This window comes from Sceloporus undulatus, chromosome 3 (assembly GCF_019175285.1).
Source record: "Sceloporus undulatus isolate JIND9_A2432 ecotype Alabama chromosome 3, SceUnd_v1.1, whole genome shotgun sequence".
Taxonomy (NCBI): domain Eukaryota; kingdom Metazoa; phylum Chordata; class Lepidosauria; order Squamata; family Phrynosomatidae; genus Sceloporus; species Sceloporus undulatus.
In genome coordinates, this window is record NC_056524.1 from 196,581,362 (window position 1) to 196,604,047 (window position 22,686).

The window sequence follows — 22,686 nt, forward strand, 5'->3', positions numbered from 1 at the left end:
ATAAGCTCCTCCAACAATCAGGCAAAATAGGACCATTTAGACTCCAATGAAGCTGGACCCCCTCAGGAATGATCAATCAGAAGTGTATGAAACTATCATTACAGTGGTCCCTTGGTTCCAGGACCCCCCAAGGATACCAAAATCGGTGATTGTTCAAGTCCCATTATATACAATGGCATATAAAATGGTATCCCTTTGGTTTGGTTTGGGGAATTTATATATTTTCAGAATATTTTCAAGCCGTGGAGACTTGAATCTGTGGATAAAAAAATCCATGGATATAGAGGGTTGACTATATTTTTCTATTGCTTTCATGGTACTGATTGTTACCATTTTCAGTTGAAGGAAGATTGTTTTAATGCAACATAATTTGTTTTCATTGTTTTGTAAAAACATACTCACAAACCATCAAAACTGGTAACAAGTTGACCCCTACCTTAAAAATAGAATAAAATAAAGCCAGTTCCAGAGCCCCTGAGGCCATGTGCGTACGGATTTCTTGCTCAGAGGGCCAGGAAATTATCTGCCTGAATATTCCCAGGCAGCTCGACCAGGTGACAGCATTAAACAGAAGTCAAAATACTAATCTTTCAAATGACAGTGTAAATTCATAAATCAGTACTTTTATGACTTTAATACTATTCTGATCTAAAATGCATTATCACAGAGAAACTTATCTGACTGAGGACTGGGAGAACTCAAAGTCAAACAGATGACCTATACTCCATGTCTTTTTATGAAGGTGGTGCAAAATAATAAATCTGAATGACATAAACAGTTTTAGAAGTTTCAGAATAAAAGAATACAATGGTTTCAGTTTAATAGTCTTAAAAGCACACAAAATGGTATGGTGCATGACCTGATCATTTTTTATGATGTCAAAACACACCCCACACAATTGTGCTAAGTAGTGTGTTTATTGCTCTACTGATGAGGGCTTTTGCCAGTTCTTTTCTCTGAAATACAGCCTACAGCACCTTGTATTCCTTGGTGATCTCCCATCAAAATACTAACCAGGCCTGACCCTGCTTAACTTCTGAGGTCAGATGGGATCTGGTGTCTTCAGTATATTAGGTGGGGATACAAGAGAAAATAATAAGCTGAGATGTTTATATTTTGGGGGAAACAGGAGGAAGAATAAGTGGCAAATATATCACCCAAACCTATACTACTGTCATTTTCTCAACTTGATATTTTTAACCAATGTGCACCCTTTTATATCAACCAGTAGGGTGGCCCTGTTACAGAAGAAAATCCTCTGCCTGAAAGTGTCCTCCATGTGAAAGGCTGTCCAGTTCAAGTCCAGTTTGAAAGTACATAAGTTTAAGAAAAGGCAACAAGCTGCCCATAAACTGAAAACCACCTGCATATCAGACTAAGGGCCCAAACAGACAGGCCAAAATAAAGCTGCTTTGGGTCACTTTGGAGGTATGCTATTTAAATGCTGCATGCATCCTCAGAGGCCAGAAGCTGCACCAAAGCCCAACTCCAGTCCTAAGGACAAGAGCACAGCTTTGGGACAGCTTCTGGCCTCTTAAGATGTGTGTGTCATTTAAACAGCATATCTCCAAAGTGACCCAAAGCAGCTTTATTCTGGCCTGTCTGTTTAGGACCTAAGTAAGCACATCAGACTAAGTAAGTCACAGGACCCCCCACAAGGGTAAGATGTATTATTTTCTATTTAAATTTGCATAAACATCTATAAGTTAGCATGTGCAAATAGTCTGCAAATCTATGTCCTCGTTTACTTTTGATGCTTTCCCTCTTTTTTGGCAATTAATAAGTGTCTACACTGACAATTAATCACACAATGCATATAATATGGCCCTACAACAGGAACTGGGGGTGTGTGTGACAAAGCAATAACATTTTGTTTTTACAAGTTTTTTTAGATCTTTTGCAAATATGAGAAACATGCTTTGATGGATCTATATGAAAAATGAAGTTTTGACATATTATCCTTTTATTCAACTATGGGATTGTTTAGGGGGCAAAGTCAGTAGTGAAGTTGGTTTAGATATATACAATTTTTAGTAGGAAAATAAAATAAACTAATAAGCCCAATCTCTAAAATATCCAGAGTTGCTTAACTACTTATGTAAAATGTGCAAAGACATATCTGGGCTACAATGTGTTTCTGAATGCAAGTGAAGTTACGGACAAAGAATCAAACACAACTTAGCTCTGTTTCTCTCTGGAGAGGAATTATGTGTTACACCTTCACACTTTTCTGTGTAATTTCATATCCTGACATCATCAGATGACATGTTTCTTTGCTCTTGCACTACAACATTGATTCCTACTGCAAGGAAATACATTATTTCAAGGCTAGCCAGCTGGTGACCTCCAAATGTTTTGGCCGACAACTCCCATCTTCTGGCCATTCTGGCCAGGGCTGTTGGAGGCTGTGATCCAACACATCTGGAGTATGTCAATTTGCCTTTCCCTGAAATAATGGAGATGAAAAATGGGATGTGTTATTATATGTAAGAGGAAGAATTTAACGCAGAGATTTAATTTCTCATATCTTCCCCACATCTTCCATATCATCTAAATATATCATAGTGTAAACAATGAAGAAGGGCAGAAACCTGGGGCTCGTCTACAGCTTAAAATACACCCCATTCCAGTCAAATAGAATAAGATTTGGCCACACACAATTTGCAGGAGTTTGGGCCTTTTCTGCTTTCCTCCTCAAAAAACTCTTTGAAGTCTATAGAAAAGCCTTTCAGTATCTGCTGAAATCTGCATTACTGTATGTGTGGTTATCCATGTGCTTTGCATGCATTCAGATGGCAGTGCATTTTCAGCAGAAGGAGGGAAAAGAGAAGCAAATTGTTGCAAATTTGCACCAGAAAGTGCAGACAATTAACCATCAATGCAAATGTGTGGAAATGTGCACCAATTTGTATAGTACATTTACATATATACTAGCCCCTGGAAGCAACTCTGAGATCTTCATGTGCTACCACTTAGAAAGGTTACTATATTATAACCGCAAATTACTATATTTTACAAATCTTCATTTATACACAGCCTCAACTCCTCTGTCACACATAACAGGAGAAGGAACCCTAAGAAAAGTGGATTCATATATATTGGAGGTCACAAAAATTGTGATTGATTTATGGAATATTTGAAATGCTGTACCCTCCAGCTGGTTAGAAAGGTATACTGTGCTGCTATGGTTAACACCATTTTTTTAAAAAGAAAAAAATAATATCTTAAATCAAACCATTAGACCCGCTAGAGTATACCCACTAAATCAGTGGGACATAGGTAAGTCTTCAACAAACAGTTCAGTGAGATCTTTTCTAACTCTTGACTAGTAACTGGGTGTAAGTCAATGTCGGGGGAAATGATTATAGCTCCTTAGAATAGATCTGGTGGAAACTGGTAACCAAAATTCATGTTTATTTTCATATTTAATTTCCCACTGCTTGTGTAGTTGAAAAGTCTTCGAAGTTCATACAAATGAACTTTCATCCATAAGATCACAGTAAAAATGGACATTTCTCTCTAATGCCCCACTGGGGGAAAAAACTTTAAAAAAGATTATATATGAACATTTGTACACAAGAAACTGTATTGTTATTCATTCTTCATTATATCCTAATGTAAAAAGCTTAACTTATCCAATTAGGATAAAAAAAGAATCTACATGATTCATTTACACATCATAAACCCAAAAGACCTGAATAAAGTGGCCAAAGGTCTCAAAGATCCATAATACTATAACAAGTCCCCTCGTCCCATTATTTGGCAAGGGTACAAAATATAGCAACACTCTGTCTCTGATGTTCTTGGAAAAATGGAGATGAGAAAGAAAAGAATTACTGTTATGTGAGGAGGCACCCATTAAGAACTGATCCATATGCTTTTCAGTTCTCTTCAGTTTTACCAATTCATGACTTCATAAACCGGAAAAGAAACAGAACACAAAAAGTTGCACCTACAGTATAAGGTCAGGAATGTTGAGGATCAGCTCTTGGCATGTCAATACTGCTCATGCCACAGGATGCAGTGTACAAGGATGGGAACCAGGAGGAGTCGTAAATCAGTGCAATGGAAACTCAGGAGTCAAATGCACATGAGTGCACATCCAAGACATATCAAACACCTCTCCCTCCAATTAACAAACCCAATTAATGGTGAAAACAATATTGAAGAGGCAAAGCCTTCAAGACAACCTCTTGGAATCTTCTTGAGAGGAGCAGCAAAGGTTGAATTTCTCACATGGAGAGCAGGTGTCTACCCGTGTCTGCGATCATGTGTATTTGTTCTCTTTCTAGCAATAACAACAGAAAGTCTGAAAAACCATATCAGGGAGGGAGAAAGAGGAGGGATTTTAAAAAGGGTTGATTTTTCAATAACAGCCTTAAAGGATAACCTAACTACAAAAAGTGCAAATAGCAACAATGCTGGTCCCATGTACCTCAGATATAATGTATTAGCTTCCTTACAGATGGTTAATCTTGACTGCATGTTTGAGTATGCATTAAATGCAAGATTTTGAGAAAAAAGAAGGAAGACACTTATCTGCAGTGTTGCTGTAAACTCAATGGATGAAAAAAGAATAAAAGATGCCAATAAAAAATTGTATCGACAAAACTGATATGAAAAGAGGAATCTGTGAATAATTTTCTACATCTGCAAAATAAAAATAAAATTAAACATCTCATTTTGAGGCTCTGGAAGTCTTGATCACTTTGTGTTTTTCTTTGTTTTTTTTAAAAAAACAAAAGTCTTAAAACAGATGGCTTTACAAGCTGCTGCTCAGAAAAAATACATCCCCAAGTCCGACTTTCATTTAAATACAAATGTACAAAATGTAAACTGAGACGATAGAGAAATTTACAAAACCTTTTCTTTAAAAATAATAAGGACAAAATTCAGTTCTAGTTATGATACTATTTTAAATACGTGCAAGCTGTCAGACTCTGATTTCTATTGCAATGTCCTACAGAGACAACGTTGAGTCACAAGACCTCAAGTGCCACCTCCAAAAACAGACCTGAGAGGAAATTTCTTTGAAAATTGGGAAGCTCCTCTGGAAGGAATGGAGAAGGGGGGAAATCTCCCTAGGAAGGAGATCATTGATCTTCTAGCTCAATGGCAGGTGTTCTCTCATCCTTGAAGCTCCATACATTATAGTGGAGGGATGCCAAATGCAGGTTCACAAAAGCCAAGGCAGAACTAGCTGCTTCCAGTAGAGTTTGAACTTACATGGTTGGCATTTATATGATGATTTAAATTGGCCTTTGAATTTGAAGAACTCTTGGAATTGTTCTGATGCTGAAGGAAAGAAAAAAAAGAAAAAGGAAAAAAAGAATTAGATTTCCAGATCATTCTATATTTAGAGATGTTATTTCCATTACATGTACTGCAAGAACTAAATGTCTTGAATCCAGAGCTTGGAAAAGGTGCTTTTTTGGATTATAGCTCCCACAATCTCCCAAGCAGGAATGGCAAAAAAAGTAATTTCTCCAATCTTTGCTTGAAGCACACTTGCAGGAGAAAAGGATAAGCTTTTCCTCTCTTCAAGATGGCCTGTCTCTCAAAGCTTCCTTTTTTTTTTTTTTACAATCCCTGACCTACTCTAGTCCCATGCAGCCATTCAGAAGAATGTGTTGGGGCTACAGGGACAAGGCTTTGATTTCTAGCCCCACCTTCCAGTGTCCCCTTTCCCACTTCATTCCCCAGTCTTGTGGCCCCACATAGCAAGGTCTGCATTGAGCGCTACTCATGCCTGTTTTATTGGCACAAGATATTCACAAGGTCCAGATTCAGACAGTGAGGGTGTGAAGAGATGTATTCTTGGCTTGCTCCAGTCATTGGCTTGCTCCAATCCAAGCCTGAGCATCCTTTGGAAGTAGCATTAAATTTAACTGGTTCAGTTGGATAGTGGGGCTAAGGATCCAGTCAGGAAGAAGTAAAGAACTATCAGTAAATTTTATTAAAGTGTGTTCTCTGATGGATGCCATCCCCCTTGATCTGAAAAGAGATAATTTGTAAAGGGAAGCAAAGATCAGAATTCTTTCACCTGAAGTGAAAGAAATCCTGCTCTAGCACATCCCGCCTTGGATGTTCCTGACTTCTCACCCATTCTTCCAAGATTTGTTCAAATTGAACACTGCTTTTCCTATTTCTGACTCTATTTCATGCTTGCTTGCATCACAGCTAACTCTGTAGGTTCCCCATATCACGTATGCCTTGATCATGTTTCATTTCACCCTCAGTGGCAATCACTCTCTAATCTCCAAGCTGTATCTCTAGACTTTGCTATTCACCCGAATAAACTGGATTAAAAATATATTCCCATCATCACTACGGTATTAATACTGTTATTCTTAAATGAATCGGTGTATATTTTGAATTGTAGGATAGTAAAGGGGCACACAAGCTAAGCCAAGTCCCATGCAAAAATGTTCTTTTATTATATGCCTTCAAGTTCTATTACTTATACAAATGACAACTGTTCAGCTAGTAACCTGAAACAAAGCATTTGTGATTCATGATTTGTATCATTACAGCAGGGATGGGAGCCATGCAGCCCTCCAGACAATTTAGAATAGCTTTTGCTCATGTAAGAATAGATGCTATCACCTGACGTTTAAATATTCTATGCAGTAATCCTTTCTTCGGTGGTTCTGGTGGGTAGCTTTTGTTAAGGTCTGGTGAAATAGTACCATTTGGTCCAAACACATTAAGTTCTTTAAAACACTCTGTTTCTATCATCTAGAGAAAAGAAAAACAGAAATACACACATGCATTTTAGTCCAGAAGCCTCATTCTTTGAAATGTCTGCAGAAAAGAGGAAAATAAAATCCCTACCCAAACAAATGTTGACGTAACAGAGACTGAATATTGGACATCAGTTCAACAGAAGGATCTAATTACTGGATATGAGATTATAAAAAGAACTATTCTGGATGATGTATTAGATCAACAGCTTATCTAGTCCCACATTATGTTCACACAGTGGCCCATCTGGTGCACTTTCTTCAGTTGTTCTGGTGGGTAATTTTTGTGAAGGTCTGCTGAGATGATACCTGGTGAAACAGTACCAAGTCCATTGGCAGGACATTACTACAGAATACTACCCTAAAAATACCCAGTTTTGGCTTAGCTGACATAGCTGATGTTGTTTTGGATGATGGAAGTTTCAGCTGAACAACATCTCCAAGGACACATATCCCCTGTCTCTGCTACAAATGACACAAGCTTTATACATTACATCAATTTTTTACATGTTAGATCAATTCTTCAGTAGGCAAAATCTTTTACCACTTCTAACCACTTCTAATTATCTGCCCTTCCTTTCCATTGATGTGGCATCTTAGTCTCAACTGCCATTTTAAAAAACATTAATGATGACACATGTCTGCATAGGTGTTGTTCTTAAATAAAACACACCAAATGTGCTTGTGAGCTTGCTTAGTGTCATCTGGAGCAAAGTTGGAAGAGCTGGTACAGGTTGAGTATCTCTTATTCACAATTTCTAAATCTCAAATCTTTCAAAATCTAAAACTTTTTATGTTATGTACCTGTATTGTATTTGTGAGACTAAGAGTGACGTGATATCTGTGAAGTGGTGGGAGGTGTGGATCTGTGCCAGTCACTATATGCTTGGATTCCTACCATTTCACAGATCCTCAGTCTCACTATGTCTCAGTATATATATGTGTGTGTATGTGTGTGTGTGTGTGTATTCTGAAATCCCCTCTTCCCCCCCCAAATAATCCAAAATACAGAATGCATTTGATCCCAATCATTTTGGGTAAAGTCTATTCAACTTGTACTGCTAGAAGCAGTAGAAATGTAAATGAGGAGGCAACCTCACACTTGCTGGTTAGGAACTATTCTTGATCTCTGCAACACTTTGAATTACACTGACAATCAGAGACAGAACAAAAAACAAGTTATACAATAAACTAGTTACCAGCAACAGGTATGACATAAGGATGTGGGTTGAATCCTAAACACAAATCTGCACATTAATCTGCAGAGGAAAGCAATGCATACATCATTTAAAGGGGAAAAATTGTTATATCATAAACATGGGGGGAGGGATTACAAAGCCAAAAAATCATTTATTTGCTATTTATTAAAGTTTGAAAGATTCATAGGGCCTTAGAATAACCAGACGAATATATCAATATATACCTCATTTTGCCAGGGAATTGATACAGAGCCTGTGGAAAACTTGGAATAGAAATCATCATCTGTTTGGTCCAAGTTCACTCCCTTGACAGTTGAAAATTGTTCTATGTCCAATACGTCTTTGCAGTACACTGCTCGAGGCTGCCCCAGCACAAGAAGGAAAGAATATAAGAGAACCTGAACACATAGTTGAAGTGACAAGTAAGAAGGGTTAAGAGTAAGGCTGTATTGTAAGAATAACAATGCCTTGCTATTTCTACTAGGTATTATAATAATCAGTTTCTAAAAGCATTTTTATATGAATCAGTATGAGCAACTAATCAATTTGCTAATCTTGGAATACACATGTGAACTTTAGAGCAAAACCAAAATAGAGTCTTGAGGTACCTTACATCTAATTATTCCCTTTGAAATTATTTATCTGTGTTTTTATTCCAAGCAAACAGTTACAGTCATGAGATATTCTTCAGGTGCCCCATATTCTATACAGTCCTTTTTTTCAAGAGGAAGTGAGTACAGCAAAACATCTGATTGCTTTCTTCTTTGGAAGAAGGTCTTTATAGGCTTAAAAAAGTTGAGCTGGAGGGGATATGGCTAAAAATGTGGCAAAATGGCTAGGAGCATACCTTCAGAGGCTGGGGATGGGGCACTATTGGCCAATGGGAGCAAAATGTTTTTCACCTCCCCAATTCTGAGTATGGGAGATGGGAGAAAATGAGGGTGCAGTACTTCAGGATAGGGATGGAGCCAGTGTAGCCCCCAAGCAGGCCTCCAAATAGGTACCCTAGTAGATGCCTACCCTTGACCTGTATCCTGATAGATAACTTCTTCTCCCATAAACCATAATTTTACTCTGATTTTTTGCCACAGCCTGCTCCTGGTCTTCTTTTTGCAGAGACAATGGAGCTTCTCCATCTTCTGCTTCCAATTATGTGGACTATCTGATTCCTATGATGGCCATCAGGTGATGTCCATGTACACAGTCACCTCTTTGGTTGTTAGAAGAATGTGTTTGCTATGAACAAACAGTTGGCCTCACAAAATTGACTAAGTCACGCTGACCTGTGGTGCTTCAGAAACCCTTTGGTTGATCACTGACTGGCTTAAGAGGCATCTCTTGGGAATCATATTAGGTCATTAATGACTATAAAGAATGAATCCCCAAAGTTACAAGATTGTAAATCTGGTTTTTGAAATTGTAAATACTGGACAGGATGACAGCCAGCTTTATAAATACATGCTAGAAGTGCTAGAAGTCAGACTGGTGGTTGGTAGATGGGACAACAGGGAAACAATAAAGCAGGCCTAATCTATAGGAATTTTTAATGTTTCATTGAAATAAACAGAAGCAGTACATGTTGCTTATGGGCTGCTTTCAAAGACCAAAAAGAGTATGGCCAAGATCCTATAGATTTGTTAATCTGAGCCAGAATAGTTAAACTACATCTCACAGTTGTGCAAAAGGGACCACTGCCTTGAATTAGCTTGCTGCACATCAGTTAATTAACTTTCCACCCACTGAGTCAAAAATGCGAGACAGAGCTGTAAGTGCTTGTGAAATTACTGACTGCATTAAAGACCTATGTACACTCCCTCTGAGAAAGCACAACCAATTGTACAGCAATTTTTATGTCAGAACAGGGGCACAACAGGATTTCAGTCATTGCCATTAAAAGGACTATTCAAATGAAATGAAACACCACATCAAAATACATCCTATCCTTAGTCATTCTAAAAGGGAGCAATTTCAAGCATTCTTAGAAACACAGTTCTCAATTTGTAATGGCCCGAACACTTTTCTAAAATGGAGAGATATTATTCAGTGTTACAACTAATGTACAGTACTTCTAGGATAGAAAAGCACTTTTTCTCAACAACACACACACACATCTAGAGAGAGTGTGTGTGTTATTTTATTTTGCACAACCAACACCTAAAAGCAAATTAAATGACGATTTCAACTGACTTAGGTAGGTCATGAACCAGAGGACCATAAACACTGCTCTGCATGTCCACCTAGTAACTGATACCATTTCTTTTGAACGTTGACGAGGGGGGGTGTCAAAAAGCAATTTTAATATGCATGGAAGCTTGCTGTTCAAAGAAAATTGTCACTAAATGTACCTAATACGGTGCCTCTAAAACAGTGGCGGGCAACTGTGGAAGATCAAAGAGCTACATTAGTCTTCTAGAAAAGCTTGGATGGCAACACACCTCATTGCACCTGTTCCCACATAAATAAATAAATAATCAATGCCGCTTTTTTTTGCCCCCAAACACTTTCTGGGGACATGGGTGTATGTTTGGGGCCCTCCAGGGCCCTTAGAGGGCAATCTGAAAGAAAAACAGTTTATTTTGCAAAATTTTGCAACATTCTGTTTCGACACTTGGGGTGGTCTGGGGCAGTGGCATTTCTAGGGTTGGTGTCATCCGGAGTGGTCAGTCATGGCGGGGGGTGGGACTTCCAGTGCTTGCAGGAGCGCGCGCACACAACTGGAATTCCCCCACATGCCCCCAGGAAGGGCCAGGGAAGAGCCCGCAGGATCCAGAGAGGGTGGAAAATGCCCCGTGCATCCCCGGAAAAAGCCAGGCAGGAGCCTCCAGGACCTGGGGAGGGTGTGAAATGCCCCACATGCCCCTGGGAAAGGCTGAGGAAGAGCCTCCAGGATCAGGAAGGGCCCTGCTCTAAAGCAACTTTTTTTCAGTCTTGACCTAAAATACCAAACCCTCTCCCTCCTCACCTGTGTGAGAAAACTTGTTAAAAATAAAACTGATACCATTTAGAACACCTGAATGCACTAGTAATTGTTTTTCATTTATTACCAAGCTCTCTGAAGCCATTCAAAACTGAACCTTCAAACCATTTTAAGGAGAAACTGGCAAAACATACACCTCCCCTCCACTGGGTTGATAGAGAAAAGAATCTCACCTTGATTAAATATTACTCTCAGGGCATATTCAATTTTTTAATTCAGAGGTAAGCATATTAATATTAATATTCAAATATGCTTCATTATCAGTTTCCATTTGGGTCAAACATTTTAGTTGACAGACAGAACAAGACTTTGTACCCAGGTTTTCATGTACAAAGTTAATAAAATAAAAATGATGCTTATTTGTAATTTTTATAATACTTTTTACTCAGCAAAGGATATAATACTACTACTGTTCAATGGACTGAAGACCTTAGAACTCTGTCAACATTTAAAGTCAATGTTTGTAATCTGCCATACATAGAATAATGGATAATATGGATAATATTTAAGTATTTGGTCACTTTTTCTTGATCCCAACTGTCTATAGTTGGAATCTCACTGCTGTATTTTCAGTTTATTTTCTATCTGCTTTTTTACTCTTTCTAAATTTATTTTCCTCTTTTTTTCTTTTATCTCTTTTCATTTATTTTTAAATAATTTTTGTGCACAAGAAAAAGTAACATGCAATCTTTGTCATGCTGCACAATCACCTTTTGCCATCAAGATTAAGAATGTAAATTCTTGGTTATTTCATCTTCTCATGTGAAGGCAAATGATTACGGTAGTTTCCTCACCACTATTAAAGAGAATTAATACTTCTCAATATTCTCCTCATAGTTGAATGTTACAAAGTTTGCATAGAAAAACTACATGACTTTTTGATACTAAAATCTTGTTTTCTGTGCACAGACATCAGGGTTTTTATGTGTGCAGGGGACTTGCTGTAGCTCCACTGGAGCCAAAGCCAATCTGTTTCATCAAATGAGCCAAATTCCTCTACTCCAGCTGTCATGGGGGGGGGGGGGGGCGGGGAGGAGAATTGGAAATACATAAATCTGCTTGACTAAAGAGGCTAGCAAAACCTCTTATACCCTGCCCAGTAGGGAGCCAGCATGGCGTAGTGGTTTGAGCACTGGACAACAGCTCTGGAGCCCCAGGTTCAACTCCCAGCTCTGCCATGAAACCCACTGGGTGACTCTGAGCAAGTCACAATTTCTGACCCTCACAGGAAGGCAATGGCAAACCTCCTTAGAAAAAACATGCCAAGAAAGCCCCATGATAGGTTTGCCATAGGGTTGCCGTAAGTCAGAAACTATTTGAAGGCACACAACAAAAACCCTGCCCACTGCAAGCCAACATGGTTGAAAATAAAGGAGTTATGTTTCTCTCTAGCTGCACTGAAATTGTTCCATCAACCTCTTGTGCCCTTTCACATGACACAGTTATAGCACTATGATTTCACTTTAACAGCCAGGTCAAAAGTCTGTGGAATCTTAGGATGTGTAGTCTGAAAAGGCACTAGAGTTGTCTTGCTGAGAATTCAAAGTACCCCTCCTTAAAGTGCCAATCCAAGTAGTCTAGAGGATGTTGCCAATAGCAGTAAAAGTGGAATCATAATACCATAATTATCTAGTGTAAAAGGACTCTGGTGACGTTTTCTCTGCAGTTCTGATGGAGTAAAGTAATGTGAATGTACTAAAATATACTAAGATCACAATGTTTAAAAGGTTAAACCCAACCCAACACACCACTTATTTTACCTTTAAAAACACACTGTCTCCAGTAATCTATACTATAATCTTATCTTTATAGCAACTTCACCGACATAGCTTCTCTGCAAAGAATCCTGGACAGGGACGTAGCTAGGATTTTAGGAAGGGGGGGGGTCCAGACTAAGTGCCACCATTATAATGGGGCTTGAGTGTGGCGGCGCAGCAGCACACACCATTCATTTTTCTAATGGAAGGGGGGGGCCGGGCCCCCCGAACCCCCCCCCCCCCCGGCTACATCCCTGTCCTGGAGACTGTATCATTTGTTAAGAGAAGTTTCAATCCCTGTTAAAACCCTTTCATACCCCAGTGTGACTTTGCCATATCTGAAATTAACCCTCCATCTGTGACTGAACAAAGAGGCACTGGACCCTGGCATCACAGATCAACATATGCCACTTAACCTTCTTGGATCCTCAGTGGGATCACAAAAAAAGAGCAGATATTCAGATAAAAGAACAATCTCAAGTGGTGTTCTGCGTATTGCTTCCAAGTTCCACTTGAGTGCTGTGATTCTCTTTCAAGCATTACTTACATCAGGGACAAAAGGTGGGTCTAGCATTCCAGCTTCTAAGCGCTTGAAATTCATATTCTTGAAAAACGGATGCCTCTTTACTTCAGTTGCCCCTTCTTCATGACAACCCAATCTCTGTTTCACATCTTTGGTCAGTAGCTGAGGAGAAAGGGGAAAAAACCACAAGAGAATGAAAAGGAAGGGTTTCTTTGTTACAGTCGCTCCCCCCATGTTTTCACGGGGATCCATTATGGAGCCCTCCACAAAAATGGAAATCTGCCGATATTCAAGCCCTATTGGCTTGAATGGTGGCACGCCCCCGTGGGCATGCACCTCATTTTAAGTCCCTCTGTTTTCCCCTTGCAAGTAAGTGAGGGACACAGATTCAAAGTCTGCACAAATGGAGTGACAACTGTATTTTATCTGTTTAGGTACAGACAACCAGGAGCCAATGTGGCATAGTTGTTTGAGCATTTTATGACTCGTGAGACCAGGGTTCAAATCCCCATTTGGCCATGAAGACCAATGGCTGACCCTGGACAAGTCACACTTTCAGCCTCAGAGGATGGCAATAGCAAACCACCTCTGAAGAAACATGCGAAGAAAACCCTATGATAGATTTACCTTATGGTCGCCATAAGTTGGAAATGACTTGAAAGCACACAACAACAACAACAACCAGAGACACTCAGACCTAAATTGGAAAACTCAATGATTCCTATATACATTTATTCACAAACCCAACCCGTACTAATCAGAATGAAAGCAGAGATGCCTCATGTCACATTAGCCATGCATCACCTTCAGTATCACACGACATAGTTAAAGTGCTATGATTTAACTCTTTAACTGCTATGGCTGTCTCCTGTGGAATTCTGGAGCTTGTAATTTAGTGAGACCTAAGAGCTCTCTGGCTAAGAATTCTAACTGTTCCTCAGTAAATTGCAAATCCCAGGAGTCCAAAGGAGGCAGCCATAGCTGATAAAGTGGCATAAAAAAGTGGAACAATAGCACTATAACAGTGTAGCATTTCCCTCTTGCCATTTTGTCAGCTCCTGCTGAGGAATCACAGATAAGTCATAATTCTGTATTCAGACATCATGAACAACAATGGTTTGAATAAGCACACCCCACCAAGGAATACCCAGTTCCCCAGAGAGGACTAGGAAAAAACCCTTCCTGAAACCTTGGAAAGCCACAGCTGTGTTACTATCCCATGGGTCCTGGATTTACCCCTCATATTTTTATATATAAACAATATAATAAAACATATAGGTTGAGTGATCCTTGTACAACTATGTGGATGCCTTGAAGTAAATTTCTGCACTAAGCTTGCCCCGGGACTAAGCTAGACTGGATCATGACACACCTGGAGAAGGTAAGGGGGCCCTAAACAAAGGAGCAAGGATCAGGAAATCTACACAAACAATGCATCAGCAATCTTGTGCAATAATCCCTTCTTGCCTGTGGAATGCAATGTCTATCACTCTTCTTTCAATTCGGTTTTGCTCCATTATTCCTATCCTGGAAAACCAATTCCAAACTACTTAAGGCTCTCAACCTCTTAGTATCTTCCCCCAAGGGATATTTTTCATATAAATGTTGGCACTATTAGAGCTGATTTTGGCACAGTCTAGCACCAGGTAGGCACGCTGTCGGTTTACTTGACTAGTACCTCAATTCACTTGGCACCTTCAGGTTCTGTGGCAACAACTGAGTCCTCTCTTCATCCTGGACCCTCAGCAAATGGAGACAAGATCCGCCTATTTAAAAATCACTGTTAGTGAAGCCTAATATCTATCCCAACCTCCCTCCTTTCATTTCCCTAGTCCTTGTGTGTGTGTGTTTGTGGTCATCTGCATGATTGAGTGTACTTATTTCCCTTTTTAATAAAACTTATTCTTTTTTGGAAGTCTTCCTCTGGAGTGCTGTGTGAATTTGGACCCTATAAAAGCTGGGATAGATCCCTAAGGCTGTACTACCCCAGTTGGTTAAGACACTCTTTGAGCTAATTATACATTTCCCCTTACATAAAATACATTGGTTTCAGAGTGTCCTCCCCGGACTCCAAGCATTGTGGGTAACAGCTGGCAGACAGATTTAAAAATATTGGGCTAGAAGGACCAATGGTTGACTCAGTATAAGGCATTTGCTTATGTTCCTAGCCGTCTATAAGCCAATAATAAACCATGGCTTCTAGCAACAAATCATGGTTTGTGGAAAGTCACACAACAAACTAGAGTTCTGCAGATCACAACCTAGCATTATGTCTTGCCTATCTCCCAATATAGCACACATATCTGCTTGCAATATAGATTTTAAAATACAATTAAAATTAAAACATCATTACAATAAAAAAAGAGTTGTCAGCATTAAATAAGCTACACTGTTATTTTTTAAAAAGCCAATAACTTAAACCACTTTCAAAACATTTAATACTTAACTGTGAAAATAAAAATGCCCACATTAAAAAGTACATTGTGGGAGGACTCTGAAGGTGGAACATATTCCTTTCTTTAATGATTTACCAGGGAATCATCTAAGATCACCCATTTCTACAAGTGCAATGAGGTAAGATCAGACTGTTGTCAAGAGAACCTTGGGAACTGGTAAGCCATGGATTCTTAAGGAAGAAAAAGCTTTATGTATACAACTAACAACCTTGCAGGGCAATGTCCAGTACTCATACATCCCATCAGTTCCCATTGAAATGACCTTTATTTACTTAATTCATCTCCACAGAATTCCATGAATTTGAAAAATGTTCAGGATGGATTGAAACATCTTGTAGGTTGTGCTTCCCAAGATCTTAGAATCCTCTAACTCATAGAGAGGACTCATTTTGACTTGGTAGGTTAGGAATTTTGGGTGGATGTCACAAGCACCATCACAAAATGTCTGACATGGGAGGGGGCTCAGGGCTGCTGTGGTAAGTGCACCTGGTCCCATATCTCACACCTGGCAACATCATGGAGGGGGCACATTGCATCGGGATGGAGGCTGGCACTACTGCTGCCAGTCCTGGCCAAGCAACAGCCATCAAAAGACTTCAGTGATCTTGGTTGAGCTCTCATGAGAAATCACTCAACATCACATGTCTTGTGAGATTTGCCTGGTATTTTGGTGGGCCTATACATAGGGCTGTTAGCTTTTTAGTTGGCAATGTTTGGCCAAGCCTTCAACATGAAGTAACCAGCCTCCCTGTCTGCTTCCATGTGTCCAGCATGATTTCTCAAGTTTAGTCCGGTTCCCTTTGAGAGCTTGGAAGGATTTTTTTTTCTGTGCTATTGTGTGGTACATTTTTTTGCCTTCTTTGGTGATTTAACTACATAATGTGTGGTATCTTGGGTTCTATCCACACTAGACTGGCTTCAGTTTGTATGGTTTCTGGCACAATATGAAGTTGTCTAGGGGTTGCTTTGTCACAACTTGTAGTCATTGAGGAATTAGTGAAATCACTGAGCAATACACAAATTTGAAAAGGGGAAGCCTGGGAGGGGGGGGGTCAGAATAGTGGATCAAGAGTAGCTAACGTGTGAGTTTAGGCATCTGCAGTTCTGGCACATGCCTGTTGGATTGTTTGGACTGCTCCTCCAATTGGCAAATCATGCCAATTAGTTGTCTTTTACCAGACTCCCTAACTATATTCTTTCCTGCTTGGACACACACTGATTTGGGTTAGTTAGAGCATTGTATTCACTCCCTTCCTGACTGAGCTGACTGAGAAATATTTTGGGGCATGGATAATGTACCGATTAATAAAGTTGTGGCCATCCACATTTGTCCCATAATGTTGGTCTGCAGTCTCGCTGTCTCAGTGCGAAACAACCATTTCCTGAAAAGGCAAAGTACTGAGGCTAAAAGACATTGTGCCCAAGATCCCAAGTCCAAAGCAGAGCTGTGGGCTGAGCCCCTGGCCACAAAGCCACTCTTTGGAACCCAGAGATTTTGATCTGGAAGGGCCAGCTATTTAGAGAAAGGTTAGCCAATAATCTCCTAAAGCATATCTAAAGTTAATATATTCTACCAATTATATTTCTCCAAATAGGGAAATTACCACAAGTCACATACAACAAACCCACAAACCACACTGCAAATAAACACAAATCTCCCTCTCGTACTTTGGCTCGCTTCCTGGCCATGTGCATTCTTTCCTTACAGATCACTGCTAAATTCTTTATCACCTTTTTTCTAACATATAGGCTTCTCAACCCACTCATTCACAGACATGCTATCAAGCACCCCATTCATCCACAGTGCAAGTGTGCAAACAAACCTACACCCACCCACACTTGTCTCTTATCTGGTTCAAATTTATTTAGATCTCACCTAGGGCTTTATTTTTCTGTAATGGAAGGTCAGAAAGGAACTTCAGACAGCCTGGGATACTGTATGGTCCTTCAAACATTCTACCCAATACAGGAAGAGTCTGGGAAAGTTACTGCTTTGGATGATATATCCCAGAATGTCCCCACTTAGCACAGTACAAACTTTTGTCATGTAATGAAAGGTTCTGGAGGTTTAAACCTTTGTGAGATTTATGGTGCCAAATTAATGAATTTAATTCCAAGGTACAGGTGGAGATAGGTCTGGATAGTGATTATGTATTCATTTGTAAGTGAAAGGCACTCTGCACATGTTTGGAGGCACATAATATTTCAGATAGCATATTACAACAAGGTAGCTTGCAATGAGTATTTAAAAGCAGGGAATAGATTAGACACTTGTTCTTCTCCTGCCCCCACCCCATGTAACAACTCCCCAGATGCTGTTTAGATTTTATTCAGAACTTCTGCTCTTAGTCAGAATGAAAAGTCAAAAACAAAATCAGACAAGCTGAAATTAAGTGGCAAAGGGAGCTAGGCAAAAGAGGTAGAAGATCATAGACGAGGGCAGAGGAAAAGAAATTTGAAGGGGTTAACTCATTCAGAACAAAAACTGCTCAGAACAGAACAGGTTTCTCCTTCCTTCCTTAGTCTTTTGTGACTATTAGCTAGAATCCTGCTTGCACATATTGCCTTATAAGGAAAAGGGCTAAGGACTGGAAATGCAGAGAGAGTGCCTGGTGTATTTTGAAGGGGACCAGTAGTTATGTTCTCATTGCCCCCTGTTACAGACTCTTATCTTCTGTATAAAACAACTTATTCATTAATGTCCCCACTAACCAGTAGCACATTCGATACACGAGCCTTGGTGAGATTTCCAAATTGCCAAAGCTGGGTTCCAATCCCAGCTAGGCACGGAAACCTATTGGGTGACCTTGGGCAAGTCACACTCTCTCAGCCTCAGAGGATAGCAATGGCAATGGCAATCCCCTTCTGAAGAAACCTGCAAGAAAACTCCATGATAGGTTTGCCTTAGGATTATCATGTTGGAAATGCCTTGAAGACACACTAAAACAATAAAATGATTTTCAGTAGTACCAAGGTCATCCCTAGTATTAGCAGAAGCTTGGGAATGAAGAGTGACAGCAAGGCGTGGTAGGAAATAACTGTGTGTGCTATACAGCCTGCCCTGCCCTATTTAAGACCCATACATAGGTGTATGGTAATGTTGCTGTGAGAGGAAGTGTAATTAAGCGGAATGTTAAAAGGTCCACCTACCTGGGATTCCAGGTTGAAACTCTAAATGCAATTCTACAGTAAGGGTAGTTTTCCGGGTTATGTGGCCATGTTCTAGAAGAGTTTCTTCTTGACACAGCCCGAAAAACCCACAAAAAACTATGGATGTTGGCCATGAAAGCCTTCGCCCACAGTAAGGAGTTCACACTACACACGTACAGTGACCACTGAGAGGGCAGGGCCAACCACAGGGCCAAACAATGCAGTCAGATGATTGGCAAACTTGTCACATAATCTGGATTTCCTTTTGTTCCTCCCAACCTCACCCCTCCCATATTCATATGGTCACCTTGCCTGTACTAGTGGCATACTGTGTCTAGAGACATTCCTGAGCTTTTCCACCACTCCCTCCTTGCCCAACTAAGTGGTGATTCCCAGAAGCAGCAACCAGTCATAATGCTTGCTCTCTTCACATTGCTGAAGCTCATGTGGGTGCATGTGTGTGTTGTGTTGTTTTGCTTTCAAGTCGTTTCTGACTTATGGCAATGCTAAGGCAAACCTATCACAGGGTTTCCTTGGCAACTTTCTTCAGAGTGGGTTTGCCATTGCCATTCTCTGAGGCTGAGAGAGTGGGATTTGCCCATGGTCACACAGTGGATGTTTATGATGGAGTGATGAGGCTGAAATCCTATACTTGCTTACCTGATATGAATCCCTACTGGATTCATTAGCTACAATCCAACATCCCTTCAATGTAGTGTACACAGACCAGCAGAATACCCTCATGCAGAATAAAGCAATGTTTAAATATTTGAAAGAATGTCATACTGAAGTAGGAAGAAGCTGGTTTTCTACTACTCTACACTAGGACATGAAGCAATGGATTCAATCTACAGGAATAGAGATTCCACCTAAATATACAGATCAACTTTCTGATGGTAAGAACTGTTCGATGCTGGCTCAGTGTGTGCTGGAGTCTCCTACTTTGGAAGTTTTTAAACAGAGGCTGGATAACCACCTTTCAGGAGTGATTTGATTGGCTCTTCCTGCATGGCAGGGGGTTGGACAGGATTGTCCTTGCGGTCTCTTCCAACTCTATGATTCTATGACTCATGCAGAATAGCAGAATCATGCAAAGGTCAATATCTGAAAGTCATTGCACAATGCACAATTGCAATGCATAAAGCACAACCACCATGTCCAATATGCAATGTACAACTGCAGTGCACAGCATAACACACAAACATAATGGGACAACATTGCTGTATGCGCATCTCCACTTCTGTCCCTGTCAACACAATGAGTCCACTGTGCTATGGCATATGTAGAGTAACTTAAAAATGCATATATTACTAATAGGGTGCCAGCCAATGCGATTTACTTCTGAGCAGACATGTGTTGGATCGCATTGTTAAATTATTAAATAAAAATACTTAAGATGATAAGAGAATTAAAACACCACTGTAAGGAAAAAATATTTACAAAAGCTGCAATACAGCTGTTTCCCTGTGTCCATTAGATGGCACCAGTAGAAAAGCTAATCTTCAGCACACAGTATAAACATCAAATCTTTATATGGATTTGCAAATTAAGACATTATTTTAATAATTAAATACATGCAGTTAGGACCTGGCTACACAGACAACAGAAAGCACTGTGCACTTGAGCTCCTCTCATTGTTCCATGTGATTGTTTCATATGTTCTTCAGTATCAACAGACAGGGGCAACCTCTTGCTTGCTGAAATCCTAGAAACAATTTGGCTAATGGTTCTGGAAAATTCTCCTGCTAAACTGTCCACAAAGTGAAAAGGATATAAACAGAAAGACAGTGCGGATGACACTATGCCCACATAGCCATAACACAAGCATTGTTTACTGAAGGTAGGAAATAGACTGGAGAAATTTTTGCAGAGTAAGTCTTGCCATTACACTGGGGTCTATTTTTGCTGGTTCTATTCCACCAGTTTACAAAATATGTGAAGATACAGCTATGAAAGCATTTGGACCACAGCATAGGAACAAGAGAACCATGCATGGATCAAGTCTCTTTCATTTTCCCCTTTAAGTATTAGTATTAACACTATGGCCTCAATAGCCACTCCACAGTAGATCATTTTGTTGCTGGACAAAGGGCAGGGGAAGTGTAGGATGGAATCCTTTTGGTTAGTTCCAACTTGAGTAGACCCTCTGACTCAACTGCTGAATGATGAGTCAACACAGGCATAGGTGAGTCCTAGTGAATGAATGGGTATAGTCGCGGCCCCGGGTATGGATTTGCAGGGACTATGCAGAGCAGTGGTGGATAGGGGGTCTTGGAGATGTTTCATCCACAGGGTTGGGGCCAATTCAAGTGCAGTTAACAACAACAACAAACTCTGTGTGCGTGTGCCTTCAAGTTGCCTGTTAAATACTCAAAGGTGATTTTGCTAGTTCCTTCTTCTGAAATATAGGCTACAGAACAAGGTATTCATTGGCAGGCTCCCATTCAAGTACTAACCCTGACTAACCCTATTTAGTTTCCAAGATCAAATGGGATCTCGTCTGTGGGGTATTTAGGCCCTTGGAGGAATCACAGCCAGTGTGGTGTAGTGGTTTGAATGTTGGACTAAGACTTTGAAGACCAGGGTTTGATTCCTCATTCAGCCATGAAACTCACTGGGTGACCTTGGGCAAGTCACATGCTCTTCCTCAGGGGAAGACAACGGCAAACCTTCTCCAAACAAATCTGATCAGGAAAACCCCATGACATGTTTGCCTTAGGGTTGCCATAAATTGGAAAAAACTTGAAGGCACACAACAACAACAAGTTTACTCTTCTAGGGATAAACAACAGGAGTTAGACCTTTGTGTTCCCTGCTATCTCTTTGACTCCCTTATTTCAGAAATGGTAATGGGTACCAGGCCTTAAAATCTATTCACAGATGATGCCACTGTGCTTTGGTCTCTCTTCTTCTCCTGATGTTTAAATGATGCATGCGTCCTAAGAGGCCGGAAGCCACCCCAAAGCCACGCTCCAGTCTTAAGGACTGGAGCACAGCTTTAGCACAGCTTCTGGCCTCTTAAGATGCATGTGTCATTTAAACAGCATAGCTCCAAAGTGACCAGAAGCAGCTTTATTTTGGCCTGTCTGTTCAGGGCCTTTGTTACCAGAACTCAAATTAATGCATATGAGTGACAGATGGCTGGCTGCAAAAGGACAGCAAGACCGGGTGTTGGCTGGGATCAAAACATGGAAAGGGTCCATAGGTGCCACTATACTCATTTTGCAAAGTGCACCCAAGAAGGTGAGAGGCAAGTGACAGCACTCTCCTTTTCTTTGCTTTTTCCAGTTGAAGGAGGAATCCCTCAGGGAATGACTTGACCAAGGGCCCCACAAATTCTGGAATTGCCACAGAGAGTAATTAATTTCTGAAGCTGCCCCTTCCCTTTCAAATGCCTAGAAACAACACTCATGAGTTTCTGAAAGCCATAATTGGATTCACTCTTATGTTGTACCACTTCAGTGCTTACCTGAAATATGAGTCTTACTTTGGTTTAACATCCTCTGCTAAACCATACCTGCGCAATAAAATCTGTGAATTATTTGTGAGCCTCACAACTAAAAAAGGAGTCATCCCTTACCATTTTACAGATAGACTTTGCCTCTTCAGAGAATTTATGGGAATACACCTCTTCAGTCTCCAAGACTCTCCTGTCTACCTCTTCTCGCTTCACCTTCTCTTTCCTTCCACGAAAAGGTGATTGTCCTGCAATCATTTCATAGATCAGGCAGCCTAAACCCCAGTAGTCAGGGCTAAGTGTATATCGCTGGTTATTCAGAACTTCGGGAGCTGGGGAAGACAGAAAGACAAAATCCATAAAAGGCAGCCAGTCCTACGTTGACATTGTCACACTGATAGCTAATAAACATTTCCCAGTCACA

General features: G+C 40.2%; 1 protein-coding gene across 3 annotated transcripts in view; it reads right to left on the reverse strand.

Annotated features, from left to right (window-relative positions):
• Window positions 1-4,141: 4,141 nt before the first annotated feature.
• Window positions 4,142-22,686, reverse strand: part of GRK5 (G protein-coupled receptor kinase 5) — a 244,695-nt gene continuing 226,150 nt past the window's right edge. For 2 of the 3 annotated variants that reach the window (XM_042458695.1, XM_042458694.1), the window contains exons 12-16: window positions 22,386-22,594; window positions 13,224-13,361; window positions 8,167-8,340; window positions 6,607-6,738; window positions 4,142-5,295 (exon numbers count right to left, since the gene is read on the reverse strand). In XM_042458695.1, coding sequence (XP_042314629.1) covers window positions 5,197-5,295; window positions 6,607-6,738; window positions 8,167-8,340; window positions 13,224-13,361; window positions 22,386-22,594 — 752 coding nt within the window. In that variant the 3' untranslated portion in view covers window positions 4,142-5,196. The remainder of the gene's footprint in view (window positions 5,296-6,606; window positions 6,739-8,166; window positions 8,341-13,223; window positions 13,362-22,385; window positions 22,595-22,686) is intronic. The other variant, XM_042458696.1, reaches the window with a different exon arrangement.